Source organism: Lagenorhynchus albirostris, chromosome 12 (genome assembly GCF_949774975.1).
Source record: "Lagenorhynchus albirostris chromosome 12, mLagAlb1.1, whole genome shotgun sequence".
Lineage (NCBI taxonomy): Eukaryota > Metazoa > Chordata > Mammalia > Artiodactyla > Delphinidae > Lagenorhynchus > Lagenorhynchus albirostris.
In genome coordinates this window covers 11,633,324-11,653,730 of record NC_083106.1, presented here as the reverse complement: position 1 = coordinate 11,653,730, position 20,407 = coordinate 11,633,324, and the positions used below count along the sequence as shown (strand labels likewise).

The following is a 20,407-nucleotide window of genomic DNA, read 5'->3' as shown; positions in this document are numbered from 1 at the left end:
ACAGAAAATCAACAAGGAAATGTTGGAAACCATACTCTAGAGCAAATGGACGTAAACATATAAAGAACATTCCACTCAACAGGAGCAAAATACACATCCTTCTCGAGGGCACATGGAACGTTTTCAAGTATAGATCATATGACAGGGCATGAGACAAATCTCAGAAAATTAAAGAAGATGAAAATCACACCAACTATCTTTTCTGACCACAATGGTATAAAACTAGAAATCAGCAAGAGGAAAGCTGGAAGATCTAAAAATACGTGGAAACTAAACACACTTCTGAACAACCAATGGGTCAGAGAAGAAATCAAAAGAGAAATAAAAAATTATCTCAAATAACAAATGAAAATACAACATATTAAAACCTATGGAATGCAGCAAAAGCAGTTCTGAGAAGTTTACAGCAATAAATGCATATATTAAGAAATCAGAAAGATCTCAAATAACCTAACTTTATACCTCGAGGAATTAGAAAAAGAACAAAGCTAGCAGAAGAAAGGAAATAATAAAGATCAGACTGGAAATAAATGAAATGAAGCCCAGAAAAACAATAGAAAGAATCAACAAACCCAAAAGCTGGTTCTTTGAAAAGATTAAAAAAATTGACAAACCTTTAGCCAGACTAAGATAAAGAGAGAAGACTCAAATAAAATTAGAAACGAAAAAGGAGACATTACAACTGAGACTACAGAAATACACAGAACCATACAAGACTATTATGAAAAACTGTATGCCAACAAATTAGACAACCTAGAGGAAATGGATAAGTTCTTAGAAACACACAACCTATCAAGACTGAATCACGAAGAAACAAAATCTGAACAGACCAATAGTGAGCAAAGAGGTTAAATCAGTAATCAAAAACCTCCCAAAACAGAAAACCCCAGGACCAGATGTCTTCACTTGAAAATTCTACCATTCAAAGAAGAATTAACACCAATCCTCTCAAACTCTTCCAAAAACAGAGGAGGAGGGAATACTTCCAAATTCATTCTGAGGCCAGCATTACTTTGAAACCAAAGCCAGATAAGGATACCACAAGGAAACTATAGACCAATACCCCTAATGAATACATATGCAAAAATTCTCAACAAAATATTAGTAAGCCAAATTCAAGAACACATAAAAAGAATCATGCACCATGACCAAGTGGGATTTATCCCTGAGATGTAAGGATGGTTCAACATACACAAATCAAAACATGTAATACATCACACTAATAAAATGAAAGATAAAAGTCACATGATCACCTTACTAGATGCAGAAAAAGCATTTGACAATTACAACAACCTTTCCTGATGAAAACTTTCAGTAGATTGGATATAGAAGGAACATAGTTCCACAGAATAAAGACCACAAACAACAAATGCACAACTAACATTATACTCAGTGGAGAAAACCTGAAAGCTCTTCCTCTAAGATTAGGAACAAGACAAGGATGCCCACTATCACCACTCTTATTTATTTAAGAATATTGAAAGTCCTAGCTAGACTGATTAGACAAGACAAAGAAAAGGCATCCAAATCGGGAAAGAAGAAGTAAAACTGTCACTATTTGCAGATGATATGATTTTGTACATAGAAAATCCCAAAGACTCAACCAAAAAATTCCTGGAAGTAATCAACAATTTAAGTAAAGTTGCAAGACACAAAAATCAACATACAGAAATCAACTGCATTTCTATATACTAAGGATGAAACATCTGAAAAGAAATAAAACTATTCATTCACAATAGCATCAAAAACAATAAAATACTTAGGAATAAATTTAATCAAGAAGTGAAAGATCTGTACAGTGAAAACTACAAGACTTTGCTGAAAGATATCAAAGAAAACACAAATGGAAAGACATCTTATATTCATGGATTTGAAAAATGAATATTATTACAATGTCCATCCTACCCAAAGCCATCTATAGATTCAATGCAATCCCCATGAAAATACCAATGTCATTCTTTACAGAAATAGAAAAAAGAATTCTAAAATTTGTATGGAACCACAGATGTCCCTGAATAGCCAAAGCTAATACTGAGGAAGAAAACAAAGCTGGAGGTATCACACTTTCTGAGATATCATACTTCCCGATTACAAACTATACTACAAAGCTACAGTAAAAACAAAACAGAACAAAACAAAAAACAGTAATGTTACTGGCACAAAAACAGACACATAGACCAATGAACAGGATAGGGAGCCCAGAATTAAACCCTTGCTTATATAATCAACTAATATTTGACAAGGGAGCCAAGAGCACCCAATAGGGAAAACATAGTTTCTTCAATGAATGGTGTTGGGAAAACCGGATAAACACACGCAGTGAAACTGGACTCCTTTCTAGGATCAAACACTTAAACACAAGACCTGACACTACACAACTCCCAGAAAAAAACAGTAGGAAGTAAACTCCTCCACTTGGTCCTGGCAATGATTTTTTTTGGATATAACAACAAAAACACATAGAACAAAAGCAAAAATCAACAGAAGGGACCACAAACTTAAGAGCTTCTGCATAGCAAAAGTAACACTTCACAAAATGAAAAGACAAACTACAGAATGAGAAAAAATTTTTACAAATCATATACTGGATAAGGAGTTAACACCCAAAATATAAAAAGAACTCCTACTACTCAATAACAACAAAACCCCAAATAATCTGATTAAAAGATGGGCAGAAAAACTAAATAGACTTTTTTCCAAAGAAGATAACATAATGGCCAACAGGTACATGAAAAAATGCTCGACATCACTAATCATCAGGGCAATACTAATGAAAACCACAATGAGATATCACCTCACACCTGTTAGAATGGCCATCAAGAAGGTAAGAGGTAAGTGCTGGTGAGGATGTGGAGAAAAGGGAACCCTTGTGCACTGCTGGTGGGAATGTAAGTTGGTGCAGCCACTACGGAAAATGGTATGGAGTATCCTGGCAAAATTAAAAACAGATCTACCATATGATCCAGCAATTCAACTTCTGGGTATTTATCTGAAGAAAATGAAACCACTAACTCAAAAAGATACATGCACCTCTGTATTCATTGCAGCATTATGTACAATAGCCAGACAGGGAAGCTAACCTAAATGTCCATCGATAGAAGAATGGATAAAGAAAATGTGGTGTATATTTTATATACATATATTATGGAATATTATTCAGTCATAAGAAAGGAGGACACCCTGACAACACAACAATCTGTGACAACACAGCTGGACCTTGAGCACATTATGCTAAGTGAGATAAGTCAGACAGAAAGACAAGTACTGTATGTTATCACTTACATGTGGAATTTTAAAAAGCCAGACTTGTGAAATGGTGGTTATCAGGGGAGGGGGGGACAGGAAGCTGTTTAAAGGTACAAACTTACAATGAGTCGTAAATAAACCCTAGAGATATAATGCACAGTAAATATAAACAATATTGTATTATAATAAAACTTGCTAAGAGACTAGAACTTAATTATTTCAACTATCAAAAAGAAAGGATAATTATGTAATAAGATAGAGGTGCCAATTATTGCTACAATGGCAACTACATTACAATATATAAATGTACCAAGTTAACATGTTGTATACCTTAAATTTATACAATGTTAAATATATTTCAGTAAAAATAAACAGATAATGTTTGATGTAACTTTAGTTAGAAGTCTCCATCAGAAATCACAAAGAAATACTGATTTCTTTTTTTGAGTATTGGGTGACCATATAACTCATCTTAAATACTGGGATACTTTTATGGGTAAAAGGGGATAATAATAATAATGATAATAGCACCACCAGGGCAACATGGATAAACCTAGACATTTGGTCACACTATAGAAGGAGAAGAAAAATTAGAATAAGAACTATTCATACTGTGATGTTTATGGTTCTCATTTAGGAGAGGTAAAGAAAAAGGTGTGGTACGGTGTGCATATAAGGTCAGATTCTAGAGATAATTTCCTATGACATATCCTCACAGGAGCAAAGATTACAATTAAAATCCTAATTCTGGTATGCTAAAACAAACAAAAAGAAACTCACCTCCGGTTTGGGGATGAAAGCCTGACCTGGGATTGTCAAGATGTGCTGAACGTCGCAGAGGTACTGGGCCATGATGGAGAGGCGACTACGCTGCTTGCTTCCTGTACTGGCTGTAAGTCTCTGCACAAGGACACAAAGGAATTTTAGCAAGTAATTCATTCATTATCTATGAACACTAGGTAGATTTTCTGAGATAAATTTTAAAAGCATAGGCTATCTGACATGATACAAAGCCAACATGGAGAATATTTTCCTCCAGTACTAACTGAGGTACATCTAAGAAGCGTGAATTATATCATATACAGTGCACTCAAAAAAGTCATATAAGAAAACTTCCCTACCACTGGCTGCTGGGATTTTCAAACCACTGTTATATTATGTAGAAGACACTGTATGAAACAAGTAATCAATAAGTACTGATAAATGAAAAAGTTAGCAAGAATAATGAAGAACTAAAGATGCTTTAATTTTATGAACTACCCCAATATCTGCATGAACATTTTCAGTGGTGTGCTTTTCTTTACTTAAATGTAATAAAACCTTGACTATTCAGAACTATTGAAGAATAATTGGCTGTTTTTGCAACTAATTTTTACAAAAAACTAGGAATTTATTCTCTTAAGCACCCAAACATTTTTTTTTTTTTTTTTTGCGGTACGCGGGCTTCTCACTGTTGTGGCCTCTCCCGTTGCGGAGCACAGGCTCCGGACGCGCAGGCTCGGCGGCCATGGCTCACGGACCCAGCCGCTCTGCGGCATGTGGGATCTTCCCGGACCAGGGCACGAACCCGTGTACCCTGCAACGGCAGGCGGACTCTCAACCACTGCGCCACCAGGGAAGCCCCAAACATTTTTATTTTAACATTACGTATATTCAAATTAACTCATAAATACAATTTCAACCAATAACCCAAAAGGATTTTTAGAAAGAACTTTAAATTCCATATAAATTTCATATAAAAAAGCAAAAAGCCAAGACAGCCAGGATACTCCTGAAGAACATCAGGAACTGGGGGAACAGGGGGCAGGGGCTGCTGTGTGGAGATGAGGTGGGGGGGACTCGCCTTGCCAGATATCAAAATTAAGGCAGTACGGTATTGCTAGAGGTACAGACAGACCAATGGAACAAAAACCTTAGAAAGAGACCCAAGCACATGTGGACATGTGAACTGTGACAGATGTGAGGTAGCAGCTGCCAGTGGGAAAAGGAAGGATCCTTCAGCAATACTGGTGTAAACAGGAATCTACAAGGAGGACAATGGAGGTCCATATCTCACATCACAACCAAAAATAAATTCCAAGTGAATTAACAGGAAGTGAAAAATTTTTAATTTTTATAAGTAAATATCTATGACCCCCATGGTAAGGAAGAATTTCTTAATGAAAAAGCAGAAGCAAGAAAAGACTGATGCATTTTGTTCTATTTAAATTAAAAACTTCTGTGTAATAAAAACACTATAAAGGTAAGGCACAGACTGAGACAAGGTATTTGAAACTGATATCTGACAAAGGATTAGTGCTCAGAAGAAACTCCTATAGCTCCATAATCAAAAGATAAACAATTAACAGAAAATATGATGAGAAATACAGTAAGAGCAACCCCAATGAACCATAACCATAAACTATGCGTAAGTAAATTACAGATTAGGGACCTGCACATTAAAACCATATGAGATAGTTTCATATTCATGAAATGAACAAAATTTAAACAACAGAAAAAGAACCTGACAGAACCTAATACTGGCAACAATACGGAGCAGCAGGAATTCCCATGTGCCGCTAGTGAGATGCGAAATTGGCACAAGCACTGTGGCCTATGATCTGGCAATATATATGGCAAAGCTAAAGTTGGGTAAACCCTTATGATCCTCTAGGTCTACCTCTATGAATATATCCTAGAGACCTGCTTCACAGGGAGATATGTACAGGGATACTCACTGCAACATTATATGTAGTATGCAAAAAAAAGTGGAAAAACATAAAGGCCCATCACAGGTGAATAAACTGTGGTAATTCTGACAATGGAATGCTAAACAATAGTTACAGCGAATAACAAGAGACACCAACGTAAGTCCCAAACAGAGTAAACAATAACTGACAGAAAATATGTACAGTATGACTCCACTCACACAATAACTTCAAAAGATTATTTCTTATTGTTTACTCTCTATGTGCATGTGTATATCTATCTATCTATATCTGTAGAGCAAGCAAAACATGTTCATGGGCATGATATCAATTTTAAGACAGTTCAATTCATAGGAGGGAAAAGGGGGATAGAAGAGGGCTCCAAACATATCTATTTTATTTCTTAAAAATATATGAAAAATATGGCAGTATATTAAGATTGGACAAAGCTGAGTGGTGGATAAAACAATTAGGCATACTTATTCTTCTAAAATGTAGCCTGCTTCTCTACGTTCTTAGAACTCCCTGGACATTCTAAATCTCTTTTGAATGATAGAGTCAACATTACAAATACCAACAATTACTGGAATAATCCTGGGGCCAGGTATGCCTGTGCTGTGCCGTACTACTAAACAGTCAAAGACGGAGCGCTTTTTGAGTCACTGGGTTGGCCAAAAAGTTCATTTGTCCCCCCCCACCGCCCCCCCGCAAGACGGCTCTAGTAGCACTCAGCTGTCTTTAACTACATTCGAAACAGATTTGTTAGATTGTGAGAGCTGTCATATCAGTGTGCACTGAAAAAACCTTATCAAAATTGGTAAATTTTTGTGTAGCCATTTTAATATTGGAGATTCAAGAAAAAAAAGCGACATTTTCTAAATATTATGCTTTATTATTTCAAGAAAGGTAAAAACGGAACTGAAACGCAAAAAAAAGATTTGTGCCAGTGTATGGAGAAGGTGCTGTGACTGATCGAATGTGTCAAAAGTGGTCTGTGAAGTTTCGTGCTGGAGATTTCTCGCTGAACGATGCTCCACGGTCAGGTAGACCAGCTGAAGCTGATAGCGATCAAATCGAGAAATTAATTGAGAACTCAACATTATACCACCCAGGAGCTAGCCAACAAACTCAACATATACAAATGAAGTGCTGAAAATCATTTGCATCAACTTGGTTATATTCAACGCTTTGTTGTTTGGGTACCACATAAGTTAAGTGAAAAAAACCTTGACTGTATTTCCGCATGCGGTTCTCTATTTAAATGTAATGAAAATGCTCCGTTTTTAAAACAAATTGTGGTGGGTGATGAAACGTAGATACTGCACAATAATGTGGAAAGGAAGAGATTGTGGGGCAAACGAAATGAACCATCACCACTCCAAAGGCTGATCTTCATCCAACGAAGGTGATGTCGTGTACATGGTGGGAATGGAAGGGAGTCCTCTACTGTGAGCTCCTTCCAGAAAACTAGACGATTAATTCCAACATGTACTGCTCCCAGTTAGACCAACTGAAAGCAGCGCTCAATGAAAAGCGTCTGGAACTAGTCAACAGAAAATGCATAATCTTCCATCAGGACAATGCAAGACCACATGTTTCTCTGATGACCAGGCAAAAACCGTTACAGCTTGGCTGGGAAGTTCTGATTCCTCCGCCATATTCACCAGGCATTGCACCTTTGGATTTCCGATTACTTCAGTCTTTACAAAATTCTCTTAATGGAAAAAATTTCAATTCCTTGGAAGACTGTAAAAGGCACCTGGAACAGTTCTTTGCTCAAAAAGATAAAAAGTTTTGGGAAGATGGAATTGTGAAGTTGCCTGAAAAATGGCAGAAGGTAGTGGAGTACATTGTTCAATAAAGTTCTTGGTAAAAACGAAAAATGTGTCTTTTATTTTTACTTAAAAACCGAAGGAATCTTTTGGCCAACCCAATATATTTACTGTGCTGGGTGTTTCTCTTTCCTGCTTCACTGTCACGTGTCAAACTCTAATAGTCCCTTTTACTTTGCTGCTTCTAACCAGCTGTGGGCATGAACACCACATAATTTGGCTTGTAAAAGCTTTGCCTTAGGTAAGATTTAAAAATAGGCTTTCATCTGAGATGCTGAGAAAATTTCCTATGGGCAAAGTTAACCGTAGATTTTGTAGCATATTTTGTTACTTAGAAGCCATCCCTCATCTCAACCCTTTTTACTTTAGATTACCTGGCTCTTGTCTGTATTTGGACAGTTAAAATTACCGGGAAGTCAAGTTAAGACAAGTGATGAGTTGCTACAGTGTATATAACAAAATAAATTCTTCCCTTCTAAAATGTAAAGCCGAGAACTGTACATATTCTCATGCAAATATCAAAAACAAAGACAAATAATGGAAGTACAGATTTAAGTTAAAGAATAAGCTTATGGATCAAATGGTCAAAAATATTTCTAGCTCTTTATAAAGGAAAAAGGAACTTTACCACTGGCATAAGATTCAAAATTTTTAAAATGCATTGTGCAAACTGGCACCATTCAAAGCAGTTGTGTAAAACTAAAATGCAGCATGAACATAATCACCAAATTAGAAAATAAACCAAAAGAAATGCCCAGACTTAAATGATCTCATCCTGGATTTTCTTCCAGTATTTTACTTTACATCTGAAAGGTGTGTTCCCACTGAAGAGAATTTAAAAATCACTTTAACCAAAAAGCAAACCAGGGAGGCATGGACGGTAAGCTAATTTGCTATAAAGACACATTTAAGTACAATATATTTCACCTAGAGTGCTATGTATCCAGTTATGCCAGGGGAAGGGGTGTCCTGATAGACACCTATCCAACGTAATCCATCCAATCTTTGTAGCAAATACACACACAGGCTGTGGAGATGAAAATATGTGAATCGTATCTTATAACTTAGAAGAAAGCAGCACACATACCTGTCCCTAATTTATTAAGGAAAAATTCAAGCCACAAACCAGAAAGCTCTGCAAAAAGATTGCATTAAACGCTAGCAAAAGAGTTAAACGGTCAATCAACCATTCAAACATGAATTGATGTTTCTTTGATAGATGTATTACAGGTAAAGCTATGAAAATTCAAACTCCATCACAGGATAGATTTGAAAAGCAACAGCCCAGGGAATCAAACCAGGTAATTTTTCAGTAAAAAGAAAAACTCTTAACCCTTAAGCTTTTAAAAAATTCTGATTGAATATAAGAAAAACAACGGGTCCAAGAATTCACAAGGACAGTGTTATTTATTTTCCTATTCATCTAAAGTAATTGTAAGTACAAATAGAAAAATTAGGCTTATACTTGAGAAGCTGCACCGCCAAACACCAGGGACGATGAGAACTAGATAATTAATGGAGAGATGATTTCCTCCCCGCCAGGGATGTGACCATTCACCAGCCAGGGTGCCCTGGAGATGGCAGGAGATGAAGAGGCTGATGCTGGACCCAGAAAGAAGAGACCACACGTCTGGCCACAGAAAGAACGTGAACATCGTGACTTCAGCAGAAAACATATGACCTGTGTTCAAGTTCAGCTTTCCCTGTAACTAGCTCCACAACCTGTGGAAGACGTTAAACTACTCGGAACCTCAGTTTCATCATCTATGAGATTTGTTAAGGTCTCATTTATTGCTACACAGTCTGATTCTACTTTATGAGCTGTTAACTTTAAACTGTCTACACGCCTCGTAATGTGTGAGCTGAATTCTTAAATTTACACCCTGTAGTCTTAAGAGGAACACGCTCGTTTCTGTTCTGTAACTCACAAAGCCAAGCAAGCAAATGTTTAAAAGTGCTTTCTGTGGCTAAATACAAAATTACAAACATGACAGTGTCAAGAACAAACAGAGGTTACATAAGAGAACGCTGCTTAGTCTCCCATTGAAACTTTCACTTGCAAAAATCAGAGGAGCAGTGTTATCTACACTTCTAAAGCACTCCGTTAATTACAGACTCAATATAAACTCTTCTCAATATTAATACTAAAATCAACTTTTTGTTAAAGAAAAATAATTGCATACGGTTAAGTGGAAGCAACACTATTATTAATAAGCACAACTGACACTGAGTCATTGAAAATGTTATCCCACCTCTTCAGCCTCTGTTCCTTTGCTCTTTCCCCCCAAAGAATCAGAGTACATAGTATTTTGCATTTCTATTGTGTTACTGAAGAACAGAAATACCGTAATAATCATGTCAGCTGAGAAAGAAAAACCAAGGACAAATCCAAAAGTTGAGAAAATAAGAAGAACTATTAGCATGGCCTCAATTCAAACCAACAGAAGAGAATTAACAGAGTCACGAGGAGGAGACGACTAGGACCTTAGGAAAAAGAGGATGTCATCTTAGAGTTTCTAACAAACACAAAAGGGTCCTAATTTTTGTGATGGATTTTATAGCCAAATAATCTAAAACAAAGTTTTTCCAACTGTGGCGTTATTGACATTTTGGGCTGGTTAGTGCTGAGTAATTCTTTGCTGTGGGGGACTGTCCTGTGTACTGAAGGATGTTTATCATCATCCCTAACCTCTATCCACTAGATGCCAGAAGCATCCCCAACATTAAAAAACCAAAAACCTCAGAATATCCAGTATCTTGTCAAAAATTATCAGGCTTGCAAAGAAGCGGAAAAATGGGACCCATAGCAAAGAGGGTGGGCAAAGTCAGCTGGTAAAACAGTACAGAAATGACAGAGGTAATGAAATTAGTAGGCAAAGATCTTAAAATAGCTATTACAGATATTATACATATGCATAAGGATGCCGAGGAAAGCATGAACATAATGAGAGAAAGGGAAGATATAATAAGACTCAAATGAAACTTTTAGAGATAAAAATACAATATCTGAAATGAAAAATAAACTGAGTAAAATTAACAACGGATTAGACACTGCAGAAAAGAGTGGTAAATTTAAAGCTGCAGAATGATCCAGCATTGCCACTTTCAGGTTTATACCCTAAATAAATCTTGCCTATGTGCACCAGTTGACATCAAAATAGGAACGTTCATGACAGCTGTTTGTGATAATGAAACACTGAAACTAATGCAGGGTCCCAAAACAGGAATATGGACAGATAAATGACAGATAAATAGTCAAACAGTGGGTAGTAAATAGCTGTACAAATAAACTACAGCAATGAACATGAGCAGATCAGGATAAAAAGAATACAGGTTGTATGAACCCACCTGTATAAAGTTAAAAAATGGACAAAACTAAAGTATATTAATTCTACAGATAAGAATCTACGCGATAAACTATGCAGGGAATAATAATTCACAAACTCATGGTATAGATTATCTTGGTAGCAGGTGGGGGACAGGAGATGTAATCAGAATGAGGTATACAAGAGGGTGTCAAAGATGTTTATAATTTAATTATTGACTTGACTTGGGTGGCAGAGATTCATATGTTCTTTTTATTAAGCCATACATACACAAAGCCATGCATATACGTTATATACTCTTTTGTATTTATATGTCATAATGAAATTTTAAAAAAAATGCTTATAGTCTGCAGATTCACTCCTTAAACCTCTGCACTTCAAAAACTGCTCTCATCTGCCCTGAGGGTTTATCTTCTAGAGAGAGAAACTTGGAACACTCCAGCCATGGGAATGCCTAGCAGGCTTATTAGCTGAATCTAAGTCTATCTATTGAATAATAAGACATGCAGCCCCCTTCCCTTTCTCAACTCCAAATTATCACATTCTTTTTGTTTTATTTGGTAATTTGATCACATAATAAAATAGCCAGAAAAAGTTAAAACTTACCTCTGCCACTTCCTTTTGAAAAGTCAAAGTCATCTGGGTTCTGCCATAAGCAAAAGGTCCATTTCTATGAGAAACGTTTTCAAGCCATTTGATAATCAGTGGAGTTGATACACTAAAAGGCAGATTTCCAATAATATGTACATTTGGAGGATCTGGTTGGCATAAGAAAAAAAACTTGGAATGATTATTTCATCAATATATTCTGAATACAATTTCAGCTAAGAGTAAAATCAAACTGGATATTAACAGCATCAAACAAAAATATACAAAAAGATATGGCTGAGTATTTTCCAGTCCATTTATTCTTCAGAAGCAATGTTTTCTCACAATCCGCTTTGAATTATCAAGGAAAAAAAATCCTACCTAATTACTATTCAGTCAAAGTCTTCAGGTTTTGGCTTAGGAAAAATATGAAAAAGAACTGGTTTGAGGGAAAAGATCATTTGCTTTGGACATGATGAGGTCAAAGTTCCTATGGGGCACCCAGATGAAGCTGTCAGATACCTAGGCAGGGGATACAGGCTGGACGTGAAGATTAAGTGTGTGCAGTATATACATGGTAAGTGAAACCACAGGGGAGGAGTAATCCAGGCAAACCTGCTGCATGAGAACAGCAGATTCCACCCCTCCCCCCCCAGCTCAGAAACAACATGTAAGATGTGGCTGGAAAAATAACCACCAGCAAAGAATACTTAGAGAAAGCTCCCAACAATGTAAAAGGAGGAATAGGAGCGCCTGGTATCAGGATGACAGGAGCAGAGAAATAGTCTAGAAGAGAGTAACAGTCAGATTAATGCCAGGGAACTTGAGATGGATTGAAGCAGGCAGTTAGGTCGGTTGTCACTGTGTCTGTGACGGGCTGGGCAGGCAGAAACCGGAAGGCTGGTGCCGAGAAGAGGACAGTGGGAGCCTGGCGTGCAGCGGCCAGAGACAAGGGGGGCAGCCGTGGGGGCATGCCAGAACCGCTCCTCCAGGTGTTCTGAGGGGTTTTATGGGCAAGAAACACACCCCATTTATCTATGTATTCCAAGGAGCTGGCACGTAGCAGGTACCCAGTAAACACTGTCTGTGAATGAAGAGCACCTTGGTTAGTCACTGAATGTGAAAGACAATGGAAATAAAGTTAGAAAGGTGTGGGTACAGCTTGGTTCACTAAAACACTTCTTTTTTCACCACTTGGAAAAAGTAACAAACACTTTATAGTTCATTCCATCCTTACATGGTATCATAAAAATAGAAAGTTTATTTGAACAGGACCCAAAATATTTGAAAAATATCGGGTAAATAAATTAGAATTATAAAATCAAATTACTTTATCTTACTTTGGAACAAAGTGGAAAAGCAGAAAAAAACTGCAATGCGCATTACCTATTTAATTCTAGTCATTTAATTTTTAATATAAATATATAATAAACATTTATAATGTATAATAAATAACATAAATATTTGTGATCTAAATAATTACCAAAGAAAATAAGAAAACCAACCCAAAGTCACTTACCGTCCTCCCACTGTCTTTTGAGACTTTCTGGAAAAGCATTTTCTATCTTAAATGTCAAGACATCTCCATGGACAATTCTCAGTTTTCCAGGTGCTGCATCAGAAAGCATCTAGTTTACAAAAAGGTCAATAAAATGAGCTCATACACTTTGGAGAAGAGTAGAACTAATTTTTTTCTTCAAGTCTGTGCATCGTTAAATAAATCTGAAAAGCCAGACTAAGAATGATCATTAATGAACTAATAGCATGCTGTGTCCACTGCAACAGGCAACTGTGGTGTTTGACTTTCAACACATAAGAATGACTGGGGATAGTGGCAGATACTAGTATAACAATAGCTTATAACATCACAAATAATACATTATCTTAATTCTGACCCGCAGAATGACTTGTATTTCTGTACAGATTTAGCAAAAACTCAACTCTTACCTGTCTTTTCAAATTACAGACTAAGCAGTCTCCCAAGGCAACAGAAATAAAACCAAAAATAAACAAATGGGACCTAATCAAACTTACAAGCTTTTGCACAGCAGAGGAAACCATAAACAATACAACCTACAGAATGGGAGAAAATATTTGCAAACGATGTGACCCATAAGGGCTTAATTTCCAAAATATACAAACAGCTCATACAACTCAACAACAACAAAAAAACCCAATCAAAAAATGGGCAGAAGACCTAAACAGACATTTCTCCAAAGAACACATACAGATGGCCAATAGGCACATGAAGAGGTGTTCAACACTGCTCATCAGAGAAATGCAAATCAAAACTGCAATGAGGTACCACCTCACACCGGTCAGAATGGCCATCATTAAAAAGTCTACAAATAACAAACGCTGGAGAGGGTGTAGAGAAAAGGGAACCCTCCTACACTGTTGGTGGGAATGTAAGTTGGTGTAGTCACTGTGGAAAACAGTATGGAGGTTCCTTAGAAAACTAAAAATAGAATTACCATATGACCCAGCAATCCCACTCCTGAGCATATAGTCAGACAAAACTATAATTCAAAAAGATACATGCACCCTAATGTTCATAGTGGCACTATTCACAATAGCCAAGACATGGAAACAACCTAAATGTCCATTGACAGATGAATGGATAAAGAAGATGTGGTACATATATACAATGGAATATTACTCAGCCACAAAAAAGAACGAAATAATGCCATTTGCAGCAACACTGATGCAACTAGAGATTATCATACTAAGTGAAGTCAGAAAGAAAAAGACAAACAGCATATGATAACACATGTAGAATCTAAAATATGACACAAATGAACCTATCTTGAAACAAACAGAATCACGGACATAGAGAACAGACTGGTGGTTGCCAAGGGAGGAAGGGGGAGTGGGGAATGGAAGGATTGGGAGTTTGGGGTTAGCAGATTCAAACTATTATATGTAGGATGGATAAACACCAAGGTCCTACTGTGTAGCAGGGAACTATATTCAATATCCTATGATAAACCATAATGGAAAATAATATAAAAAAAGAATGTATATATATGTATAACCGAATCAGTTTGCCGTACAACAGAAATTAACACAACATTGTAAGCCAACTATATTTCAATTAAAAATTATTGATAAAAAAATAAATTAGAGACTAAGGACATTATAATGAAATACTGAGAATTAATTAGGAGCAAATCATAGGAGAGATGGACTTAATTCAACTAAATCTTTGTAGCCTAAATATATACAAAGGATTCTACATATTACCAAGATCTTTAACTTAATCGACGACTAGAGGCAAACAAGCAGAAAGTCATGTGTTGTCACCAAGCTGTCCGTGGCAGAGTCTGAATCACTTCCTTGACCAGAGTACCCCTAAAGTACTTCTGATCCACAGGCACTTGCAACCTAATGAATTACCCTGTATGGGTTTTTTTTTTTTTTTTTTTTTGGTGGTACGCGGGCCTCTCACCGTTGTGGCCTCTCCCACTGCGGAGCACAGGCTCCGGACGCGCAGGCTCAGCAGCCATGGCTCACGGGCCCAGCTGCTCCACAGCATGTGGGATCTTCCCGGACCGGGGCACGAACCCGTGTCCCCTGCATCGGCAGGCGGACTCTCAACCACTGCGCCACCAGGGAAGCCCACCCTGCATGTTTTAACAAAAGCTACCTCCCAGCCTATTTCTACCTTCCACTATTTGTTTTCCTTCCTCTTCCTTCAGTTTTTCTGAGTAAAAAAGAAAAATAAATAAAGGAAAAACGTACTCTTTCCTTAATCTTTTTTTTTTCCTCCATCTCATCCATCTTCACATCACATCTTAAGAAATGCCCTTACAATACTGAAGTGCTGGCACCTAACTAAAAAGAGCCTTACAGCTAAGCCATCTATAAATTTGCATTGTGTTAAGTGCCCTGGACCCAACACAAAACTTGATTCTTTAAGTCCTTAGTTAAAAAACAAACAACAACAAAAAAAACAGATGCAATCCCTGAGCTTATAAAGCTCAACATGCAGGAGTGACTAAAATCGATGAAAACAAACACATCTAAAGTAGGTCACAAAGGAAGAGGTAACCCTCTACCCACATTAAATCTCAGCTCAGGGAGCTCAGAGAATCTTGGCTCTAATTCAAGGAACTTTTGCCCTGAGCATCCCTTGGACCTTCTTCTCTAGCTCAATTAAAGCTAACTAATTTTCCTAACTCTCCTCTTCACTAACTGAGGCAACTGAGGAAGGACGAGAGCACCACCACAGAAGCCAGAGAGGAGACATGGACCAGGGCACCCAGTTGTAGATCACTTACACCTTTGGGGCAACAACGTGCCTTGCACATGCTTCTTTAGAGCACTGTGTATTACAATTATGTATATTTAAGTTTCTTTTCCCTGCAACAACATAGGTCCCTTAAGGGCACCTGTTTCTTATCTACCTTAATATCCCCTGCAGCTGCAACAGTACATAGTAGTGCTTCATTATATTTGATAAGTGAATGAATAAGTGAATGCTCAAATGGCATTCAGTTTTCTGTGAAGCTGGAATACTCCTCTCCTAGCCTGTGAGATTTGGGGCTCCCAAAATTTGTAGGGTCCAGAAACTTGCAAAGATTTATTTCACTGATAAATCAATTAGAAGTTGAGAAATGCATAGCTGAAATGCATATACTAATTAGGGGCTAAACATTTTAAGTCTGGGAATCATCTGCTTTGATACATTTAGCCATGGTAGTTCAGCAAAAATAATTGCACACCTCTGATATTAAGGTACTTACAGATTATTTTAAGTTACCATGATTTGCTAAAACTTAATCTGATGAGTTCCAGACAATTAATCTTAGAAAATATAATAACCTCAATATACCATAAAAATAAAAAAGGAGATAGCTCTCTATGGGACAGGTTCTTACTGTATAAAAACTGTGTATTTAATGATAGCATTTGCCGTCAATGAAGAACTTAAAATTTTTTTCTATAATTATGCTTCACATAATTAAAACAAATAAGCATACCAAAAACGAAGAGGCAGAACTAAAAGCTTATGTTTCACATGTCAATATACAGAAAGTAATGAAGTAATCAGTAATTAAGATTAAAACAATGTAAATCTGGCTTTTTGGCATTAATTTACATGCTCTGATAACTCAACCAAGTTTGAAATGTTAATTTTTTCCACCTTGACACACACAGCTGCATACCAGAAACCTGATATAATACACATTCACCTTCCTTTTCTAAGTTTAAAGTTGCTTTTTTTTTTTGTACTCCCATTCAGGCTTAAGTGTCAGTCAGTGAAACAGCAAGTCGTCCTGTTCTTTAAAAGGTCCACCTTTTCCAGGACCACTCTGTAGCTTAATCTTCCCCTTTCCCACTCCCCACTGCAGAAGGAATGAATGCTGGTGTTCAGTTTTATGGCAAGGCCCTGAAGCAATTATGGAGGCCAAAAAAAAGAAAATGCTATACAAACTGAAACGACAGTATGATTACAGACAGCAGCCATTTCAACACCTGATGATATTCAGCAACGACACAGAAAGACCTTCTAACTAACCACTAATAGAGGAAAATGTTTTCATCATCATAATGATGTTTGGGGAATGACGAAGGGGTGGGAAAGATCACTATTACGACCCTTCAAGAATAACACTTCAAACATTGGACGTGTTGCCTCATGATGTGCTCAAAGGCACAGCTGACTATGAATGCACACACTTGATTACAGCCAAATGGGTATTTATACAGACACTCAAATTATTCTATCATTTTTATTTTAGTTTCCAATCCTATATTCTTCCAAAATGAGGCATGAGTAAGCTTTGAGTAAAAAATATTCATTAAATAAGGCTGTAAAAGAAGAAAGAAACCCAAACCACGACAGGAGAAACATGCATGTAAATCGTGAGAGCTTTACATCGTGACAATCCTGGAGATGTTAGATCTCACAGCTGACATACTGAATTATATCATTTTCACTCAGTGTTGGAAGTAATTATACCCAGTTTCCAAGAGATCATGTGTTTTTCTGGTATTAAGTTCTGTAAAGGGTACAGGGAACAAACAGAGAATGCCTTTAATAAAAGTGAGAAAACAAATGCAAAAGTATTCTTCACATGGTCACCGAAAAATCTCTCTCCTCTAACAAGTCAAGGTCTTAGTGAATGCTTTCTGTGGGGGGCAAGCAGCTATGGTCTAACTAGATAGTTTGCTGGTGATCTAATTTGATGAGGAAAGAACTTATACCCAATTATAATAAGGTACTTATGCCCAATTACCAATTCCTTGAGAAAACCTGTATTAAATAGCCATTTGGTATGTTTTATGCCACCTTCTCATGGTGAGGGGCTCATGGCAGCCAACACTGTACAGTGGGCTAAAGATTAATTACCCAGCCCAGTGATATTACCTTCCTTCTAACTTGCCACAAAGTAGGAACCAAACACTGTTGAAATAAGGGCTGGACAAAACTGTTAGGCAAACTATATGATAATGAATCTATAGTATGAAACACAATAGGTGAAAAAAAGTTTGTTTTATTATATAGAACACAGAGAAAAGACTAATGCTATTATTCAAAAGGAATTTAAGATAATGTTACAAATGACTTTTCTAAGGGTGAAGATTACAGCATGATTTCAAAAAGTCAGCCTGCTTTGCTTTTTAAACAGGACCAGAACATGTACAGTAGAAACTCACTTACTCAGACTCATCAAGGAACTAGATGTTTGATTTAATAAATTTTCTATTCAACCAATGTAACTCCTTTAGGTGTTAACATTTCTTAAACAGAAACATACAGGTGGAAATCTTTCTAAACTGTATTGCACAATTCTCTTCCTAACCCACGAACAATGCACCCAATTTCACCCTTTTCTTGATGACTTGGGTCACTGTTGCCTGGAGAGCAAAGGCCTCAATGGTTATGATCCCTTAGTGCTGTGCTTTTTTTCAGTTTTATACTTGCTTTTTATAGCTTTTCTGCCACAGTAATAATTGTTACTTCTTGCTCTTGTCAGTGGGTCTGCTTCTAGCATTGATCTCTGTACTTACGACTTACAGTGGACTAGGAAATCACTTTGGCTGTAAGTCACCTTTTGCTAATTGGTTGAGTGCTGTCTATGTTATGATTAACTATGGTTATAGCTATATCAAATAACTTACATGTGTAAAGTATGTAATTATCACAACAGAAAGTCCTCCTTATTTAAAATTTGCTAGCAATGAAAGAATTTCAAAATTCTACTACCTCTGATTAAAAACAGCTCCTTTTGTCAGGATGACTAGATTACTTTATATGTCCCTTTACAAGACGACAGGGAAGGAGAATAATTATAATAGCAACCGTTTATTGACTACTGGCAATAGGCCTGGCTCTTTACATAAATTTCTATCTATCCTTGTAATAACCACAAAAGATAACTATCATTCCCATGCTGCAGATGAGAAAGCTGAAGCTACAAAAGGTTCAAAGGCAAGCTCAGGGTCACAAAGCTAGTGAGTGACATATATGATATTTGAACATCAGCCTATTTGATTCTCAATGCCATGAACTCTCTACTTTGCCTATCAAGAAATAATCACTCTATTTACCTACTATAAAATCCCAGAGGTAATACTAACAATAATCAATGCCTTACTATCTCCAAAATTCCATGAAATAAACACATAACTTAACGGTTAGGAAGACTCCTAGAGCTTCTTACTCTGGTCGAGATGAAATATAGGAGACCAGATACATTCTTTTGTCTTAAATGAGAAACGGACAAAATAGTTGAGGCAATAATATTCAGACACTGGACAACAGGAAGTGCAGGAAAACCTGCAGATCCAAGAAGCTCTCACTGCCCAACGTGCAAGAAACATGAAGAAAATGACACCAAGGCACATCATGATGAAAATGCTCAAAACCAGTGATAAAGAAAAAAATCTTAAAAACAGCCAGAGAAAAAAGACAGAAGCAAAGATAAGAATGACAGCAGGGCTTCCCTGGTGGCGCAGTGGTTGAGAGTCCGCCTGCCGATGCAGGGGACACGGGTTCATGTCCCGGCCCGGGAGGATCCCACATGCCACGGAGCGGTTGGGCCCGTGAGCCATGGCCGCTGAGCCTGCGGGTCCGGAGCCTGTGCTCCACAACGGGAGAGGCCACAACAGTGAGAGGCCCGCGTACCACAAAAAAAAAAAAATATCTTGAGATGGGGAAATAAGCCTAAATTATCCAAGTGGGCCCAATGTAATCACAAAGGTGATGAGAGGCAGGAGGATTAGAGGCAATAGTAGAGATGTAGAAGCGAGAGGTACATGAGCTAATGATGGCAGGTGGCCTCTAGAAGCTGAAAAAGGCAAGGAAACATTCTCCCCTGAAGCCTCCAGCAGAATACAGCCCTGCTGACCCTGCTTTTAGACTTCTGACACCCAGAACTGTAAGATAAAAATTTGTCATTTTAAGCTACTGAATTTGTGGTAATTTGTTACAGCAGCAATAGAAAACTAATACATAAGGCAGAGATGGCCAGAGTGGTGGGAAAAATGCAAGATCCACTACACACTTGCCTCTGAGAAACACACTTAAAATATAAAAACAGAAATAGGTAAAAAGGGTGGAAAAGATATACCATTCTAACACTAATCAAAAGAAAGACGGAATGGCTATATTAATATCAGACAATGTAGATTTCAGAGGCAAGAATATCACCAGGGATCAGGAAGTTCATTTCAAAATGATAAAGAAGCCAATCCATAACAAAGATATAACAATCCTAAA

General features: G+C 37.2%; 1 protein-coding gene across 2 annotated transcripts in view; it reads right to left on the bottom strand.

Moving 5' to 3' along the window:
- The window catches only part of TFB1M (transcription factor B1, mitochondrial), a 60,042-nt gene that overhangs the window by 29,576 nt on the left and 10,059 nt on the right, over positions 1–20,407 (bottom strand). For both annotated transcript variants that reach the window (XM_060167265.1, XM_060167264.1), the window contains exons 3-5: positions 13,199–13,307; positions 11,698–11,849; positions 4,027–4,146 (exon numbers count right to left, since the gene is read on the bottom strand). In XM_060167265.1, the coding sequence (XP_060023248.1) occupies positions 4,027–4,146; positions 11,698–11,849; positions 13,199–13,307 (381 nt within the window). The remainder of the gene's footprint in view (positions 1–4,026; positions 4,147–11,697; positions 11,850–13,198; positions 13,308–20,407) is intronic.